Source organism: Taudactylus pleione, unplaced genomic scaffold (genome assembly GCF_031769625.1).
Source record: "Taudactylus pleione unplaced genomic scaffold, aTauple2 ptg000556l, whole genome shotgun sequence".
Lineage (NCBI taxonomy): Eukaryota > Metazoa > Chordata > Amphibia > Anura > Myobatrachidae > Taudactylus > Taudactylus pleione.
Window position 1 is genome coordinate 18,685,281 of NW_028284958.1, and position 7,334 is coordinate 18,692,614.

The window sequence follows — 7,334 nt, forward strand, 5'->3', positions numbered from 1 at the left end:
AAAACACAATACAGCGCGTATTTTGCAATCACTGGCCTTCCACCATCCCGGTAAGGCTGGTGCAAGTTTCGATGGTGCGACCAATGCTGCGCTGATGGTGCATCTAAATATGCACAATGACGGAAATCCACTGTCCTATGATGCTTGCAAGTGGGCGTCTCAGTTGTTTGGACATTCAACGCGGCATTAACTTAAGACTTGACTGCGGCAAAATACACGTCTACGTCCACCTCAGAATCAGGCCCTTATACTCTAAATTAAACATGACAGTGAAATTGATACTTTATTTCATGTGTGAGCATTGCATAGTTTAATGCTTTTATTACATTGTCATTGCTTAAAGTGCGCCGAGAAATGCACTTCCCGATATAAACTGTATTTCTTTAAAGTATAGGCCAAGGCCCAGTCACCACCACAGAGGATGTGTAAATATTAAGCCCTTGGCTGGAAGAAAAGGGCTCTGCATGACTCTAAACACAGAACCTCCCTCCCTATAAATGCCTTCTCTCAAACCCTAGAATATATTGTCTCACAAAACAAAATATATTTTTCTATATGGGTGTGGTACAAGACATTGACATGTGCCTATCCTGGCCTTTTGGCCCCCAAAATCCAGTATACACTGGCACATCTGTTCTGAAATTGGTGCACAAAATCACAAAACATCTTGTGATCCATAGTTTAATACCATAGACTAATGTAAGAAATTGGATATAATTTTTCTTTTTATGACCTAAGCTGTTCTATTGGTGTTTAAGACCTAATTGTAATGGACAGCAGTATATGAAAAGACATTGCAACACTAACTACTTCCCCTTCATGACTGTAGGAACTACACAGTGGTGGATGTGCAGAAGGGTCAGATGGAAGTGCGAGGCCTGAGCTGTCCTGGGTCAAGGATGTGCAGTCAGCTGAAAGTACAGAATACATTGTGGATCTCTACTGAGGTGGGAACCAGAGATATTGCTATGGAAATCAAACTACAGATATGTTTTTCTAGTAGGCCACGAGACTACTATTTGTAGCTTTATATTTTTCTATTGTGCTATTATCTTATTTCTAAGGTACATTTTAACAGTGTAACTTGACAGATCATAAGCACAATACACTGTAGATTGACATATCTAGGGACAACATACAACAATAAAATATCAGATTAGGTAAGATAAGGAGACGAGGTGAGGGAAGGGAAACTCTTGTAGGGCAAGCGTTGGTACAGATGTTCTCACATCTATCCTCCATGCGCTACAAGTCGTGCCACACATAATGCGGGAGCTCAGTGTGACTCGGTTGCGCCAATCGTCTTTTCGTGCGACTTTTACCTTCAAATGCGTCTTGTTCGCACAGCGATGCGAATAGTTAGCACAAGCAGCTTCTGCTGATTAAAATGATATGCGTCATGCCTATGTTCTGTGTGTGACTGCGGGTGTATCTGCATGTGAAATGCTATGTTAGTGTTATAGTCGCTGACACTGTAACATAGCATTTCGCATGCAGATACACCCGCAGACACACAGAGAACATAGGCATGCTGCATGTCATTTTAATCAGCAGAAGCTGCTTGTGCTGGCTATTCACATCTTGTGCGAATAAGACGCATTCGAGGGTAAGACGCTCGGTGCTACCAAGTCACAGCATGGCGTGATTAGAAGGGCTGTTTAATGTGCCAGGAGGCTAGATGTATGTGGACCCATCTGTAATTGGCAGGGAAGGGATGCCGTTCGGAGCCTGTACGGGAGAGCGTTCAGAATCTGAGTCATTGAACGAACTTGGAGACAAAAAGGCAAGGAGCACGGTTGGCATGATAGCGTTAAGGGAAGAATAAGAGGAATGAGGGTCCTGCCCTTACAGCTTTCAGACTAAAGAAGGAATAAAACAATTGATTTGTAAAGCATTCCTTATTAACTGAACTCTTGGAAGCACAGTAGGAAGCATTGCTACCTCACAACACTTGGGTCATTGTGTTTATTCTGACCACTGCCCTATCTGTGTGGATCGTGTATGTTCTCTTCGTGTTAGCATGGTTTTTCTCTGGGTTATCCGATTTCCTCTTACAGTCCAAAAACATAAAGGCAGATTAATTGCCTGCTGACAAGTTAGTGATGTCAAAAGGTATAATATCTTTGACTGTGCACACTAATGCAGCCACACTGACAGACCTAAATATTAAGCTTCACCAACAGTATAGAAAATGGAATATATATTAAGCTTGACCAACAGTATAGAGAATGGCATATGGTTATAACAAAGAGAATTGTTAAATCAGTCAGATAGGTGCTACAAACAACAATGTACAATACGTTCTTTGGGAGTATTGGGGCAAGGTTCACATAAAGCAAACTCCCCTCAGGTAATGCACGCACTTTAAGGGGGTATAACATTGTTATCACACAGTATATGAAACGTGTGCACCTGGGATCATTAATAAGACTTAGAGACGTACTACAATATTGTGGTACCTTCTTTTCTCTTTTTATGAGGTTCTATCACACTGCAAGGAGCAAAGTAATGTGAAAACTTCTATTTGCTAGGACGACGACTCCCAAGGAACGTATTGTACATTGTTTGTAGCACGATGTGACCAATGGTAGTATTCTATTATCAAGCTGTCCATAAAAAATTAAGAATTTGATTGGTCAAATTTGATGCATTTACTAATCTTTGAACACTATGGGGGTGATTCAGAGGTGGACACAAGGAAGCCATCGGGCACAAGTGGCCGATGGTTTCCCTCAATGCATGCGTCCCAATGGTTACCACACAGAGGGCCTGATTCAAACCCGCTTGCAAGCGCTATGCGCTCGCAAGCGGCTCGATGGTGGCCCAGTGCACACGAGCGATGTGCACGAGCCCCGGAGCGAGCGCAAAAAGCACTTGCTCCGGCGCTCGCCTCCAAAAGGGGCGGCTGTCGATGTTGATTGACAGGTGCCCCGTTTGGAAGGCGGGGAAGGGGGGTGGCTGAGCAAATGGAGGCGTTCCTGCAGGAACGCCTCAGTTTGTGGGCAGCCCTACTGACATCACTAGTGATGTCAGTAGGTGGACTTCCTGCTCTAATAGTGCAGGAAGTCCACTGGGGCTTGCGGCAACGAGACCCTACCGCAAGGGTCTCGTCGCAAGCCCGATGGTCGCGATGGTCTTGACCATTGCGACCATCATCATGGCCGCTCGCATAAGCTGTGGCTGGTAACCCACAGCTATGCGAGCGGCCAAGAGGCCGCAACAACAACAAAAAAAAACACGCCCTGATTCAGAGCGAGCACTCGCTTTTTGCGAGCGGCTCTGAATCAGGCCCAGAGACTTAGATGGAAATTACATGCAGATCCATGCGTTTCCGAGTTGTAACTGGGGGAATGGCTATAGATGCAGGTCCACTGAAACTGGTGGACATGTTCAGATAGACATTTTGCTCTGCCATCGGTACATTGTCCAATGGTGTCTTTGTACACATAATGGCAGATTTGTGTCCATCGGTTGCAGTATTAGAGTAAAGACTGAGCAGCGACAAAAGACTCTACTGCAATAGCGCCCACCTCTGAAACACCCCCTACTCTATACCACCAAATCTGTTAATTTTGTTCTATAGGTCATCCATCATATTGGGCCATTGCAGCATGAAGCTATGTGTACAGTTGGGATCTCCATTTATGTCTTGGATCCATTTATGTTGTAATGATCCAGTCTGATTGGATTGTAACGTGTGGTCAGCATTACTTATCCAGCAACGGTTCTTGGGGTCAGGGCTGGAAAATGACAGAATGTGGAAGACTTTACACTATACGAAATATGTAATGTTACACACCAACTTCAATCTAAAAAAAAACTTTTTGAAACTATGAACTTCTGTAATGAAAAAATGTCATTTCTTTGGTCCTTCACGGACCATGAACAAGTGTTTTTATCCCGAAACATTTTGGATTATAGTTTAACTTTTATTTTTCTTTATAATCATTTTCTAGGACCAGAAGATTTCCATTTACAGTCTGCAGGGGATGTGTCCACTAAGTGCTCCTCAAAAAGTGGTTGATACGCCAGCTATTGTAACCTGCTTCCTGGTGGTGAATGTGGGGAAGGTGAGTGTAAGGACTATTCTGTTACCTGTCCTTACCTTGTGCGTGTACATTGGCTACCAGAATGAAAATAAAGATATTAATGCAATATGTTTTTTCAGTTATTGAAATGTATTTAACAGTTGGGAGTAAAACTTTGGCCTATTATGCTATATACTGTATGGTACTTATCTTGTTTTTTCTTTGTTTCCGCCTACATACAGAGCTCCTGCTTGGTGGTCGCAGGCCTGGTAGACAGCCTGATCTCTGTATTCCCAGTGACCGATGGTGTTCCCAGCAGCGACTGCTCATATCTCTGTTCACGCACCGCCAACCGCTCCATATTCAAAATAGGAGATGAAGATCCCCGGCAGAGTCCATACTCTGTTGTGGCCATGGAGATCTTGAATGGTGGCTCGGAGGTCTGGTATAGCAATGGGCCTGGTGTCCTGATAATGGATTGCACATCCCTGGAGATTTCTAAAAGGCTGGAGCCTTACAATGCACCATCTTCCATTATCTCTATGGCAACTAGCTCAGATTGCAATGGAGAGGAGACTGTTTGGTGCTTAGACAATAAGACCAACACTTTAGTTATGTATCATGCTGCTAGTTACCAGCTTTCTGCCCGATATTTCTGTGGTGACTGCAGTCCTTTAAGAGACATGTTTACTGTTAAAGTTAGCTCTGAACTGGCACCAGTCACCTTGCCTGGGGCATCTGGTAACAGTCAATGCCAAGCCAATATTAGTATCCTTTACAGCGAGGATCGAGGAACGCAGATGATTAGCCACCAGGACTCGCTCACGGACTATTGTTCGGTGTCCTCATTCTCCTCTTCTTCATTGCTTCAGGGGACAACAAAGTCCTCCTCCAGTCTGCCCAGCAGTCCAGTCAGTTACAGCAGTCTCCTATTATCCACGGACAGCGAGGAGCCTGAGATGTCACGAGAACAGAGGCCCAGAATGCCCAGCGAGAGCTGGGGAACCAAAGCTCCTCCCACGGAAGAGGAGAAGCTACGTTTGCAGGCGGTGCGGATCCTTGCAGTGAAGGATTTGCTTTGGGTTCCCAGGTGAGCCTCCTTTTAATATGGAGCAATTAAATGTAATAACTATGTAGTATATGCAATGTGTACAATCCATTCCCCAAGTATACTTATAAAATAATGAAAATATGATCAAAGGGTTAATAATGGCTTTAATTGGGAATTTCAAGAACCATTTTTATTGTTGGGAATCTACCTTTTGACACAAACAATATAAAAAAACCTCTTTGCACACTATCAATTTTGGGACAATTACACCATAGTAATGTTCTAGCACTCTATTGTACTACACTGCACAGAACCTAGTCATCCACTGGCTCAGACAGCTCTAGATCAATAGTCTCTCTATACAGTAATAGTAGGTTTCCTTTATACCTGACCACAGTGCTACAGGTTGAAACTCTCCAGTCATTTTGGAATTAGACTAATTCTGGATTACAGGATTTTCTGGATTTTAGATCTTCATATATCATAGTAAGATTTTTCTATAGAGTGTTCTAGTCTTCAGATCTAGGGCAACACATGCAGGAGAGTTCCACAACACACCTCCAAAACACAATTGTGTCATGATGCAGAGTTTTCTGTATCATACATGATAACTACATTTCAAATTCAAGTTGACTTCTGTAATAACAAAGAGACATTACTGGCAATTACAGATATGTATATCTATATTACTACTGTAAATCTGAATTAAAGGAAGTGGATGCAAACAAAAAGGGAGGTAGAACCAGTCAGTGGACAGATTAATACAAGAATTATATGTTTGAATTATATTAACTTAATGGGTAAATTGCATTAAAGCAGAGTTTAGGAACCTCTGCATTAAAGTGTAGCTAGCTGGATGCCACCTGCCATGTAACATTTTGGGAAGTTACTGACTGCTGTCTGTGGAGATGGGCATCTAAGGGACAATTAATATGCACCCATGTGCTCTCCAATTTATACCTTCTTTCACTGCACTTACCCCCACCCCCTTAGTTCTGAAAGCAAGAACTGTACCCAGTGAGCTGTCTCCTCTGCACCATCCCTTGTGGCTGGCAGTGGGGAGTGGTGGCTTAGAATTGGAATCAGTATGGAATCAGGGCAACGAGAGGGTGAGCGATGAGATTGCTGCAGTGAGGAGGCACCCATGGGACCAATGCAAGAGGAAAACTGGCGATGGGACCAGTGGCACACCTTTCATTCCACCCTTATCACACCAGCTACACTATGACAGGACATCCACATTACGCTTTGATCCATTATAATAGTGGACGAGCTGCTTTTCCCCGGACCAGCTTATAGTACCCTTTTACAGGTGCTCAAACACATGTGTTATTATTTTTGTGTGCACTGCAAACATGAGCATTTGCTGTACGGCTAAACATTCCCAAACAGCTGCAAACACACATCTGGCTGTATAATGTAAAATGCATGCTTTATAACCTGCTTTCTTGTGAAATGTACATAGCATGAATGAGTTGGTGTGCATATTTATATATCTATTCTCATAACCACTCATTACATATTTGTGTGTGCGTATATATATATATATATATCTCCTTCTACAGGGGGACACTGGAACCAATGGGGTATTGATGGTGGTGTGTGGAGCCTAGCACTTTGAAACTTGAATTGTTTTGAATGCCCGGCTTGAGCTGGGTGTTTTTTTCTTCAGGTTGCTGGTCACTTAAATTTTGTTTTTAGTTCGACTTCTTTGGACTGGTTTCCCTTGGGGATTCCTAAGGGCAGACTCATAGCTTACTGCAGTGGCAGTCTACATGCACCAAGTATCTTCTCAGGAGGGACCAGCAACAGCTGACAGGCTTGTGTTTTTCCCTAAGTGTCGCTGGCTTCTGACACTGCTGCACAGATAGCACACCAGAGACTTCAGGCAGCGGGTGAGTAATGCTGGGTAAACACTGACAGATATATTGGCCGATCAACTGATCAATATCATGTCCTGTTGGCCAGTGTGTACCAGCAATATGTCTGTGAAAGATGTCGTTCACAGACATATTGCGTCGTCTGTGCTGCACAGCCGATGCCCAATATATCCGCAGATATATCTGTCCATCGCGCTGTGTGTTTGGGCAGTCAGCCGACCGCCCGTACACTTGCAGCAGAGGCCGCAGGGAGGGAGGTGCGACGCAACCCTTAGCCAGTGTTACCCGTGGCCAGTTGACAGATGACTGCAGATCAGTCAATCTGCAGTTATATCTGTTAGGCGTGTAACCAGCTTAAGTATAGTCTAGTCTTGA

The 7,334-nt window shown here is 43.7% G+C and overlaps 1 protein-coding gene across 1 annotated transcript in view; it reads left to right on the forward strand.

Moving 5' to 3' along the window:
* The window catches only part of LRRK1 (leucine rich repeat kinase 1), a 141,196-nt gene that overhangs the window by 127,954 nt on the left and 5,908 nt on the right, over positions 1-7,334 (forward strand). The window contains exons 30-32 of the mRNA XM_088452716.1: positions 830-947; positions 3,957-4,070; positions 4,271-5,118. Coding sequence (XP_088308842.1) covers positions 830-947; positions 3,957-4,070; positions 4,271-5,118 — 1,080 coding nt within the window. The remainder of the gene's footprint in view (positions 1-829; positions 948-3,956; positions 4,071-4,270; positions 5,119-7,334) is intronic.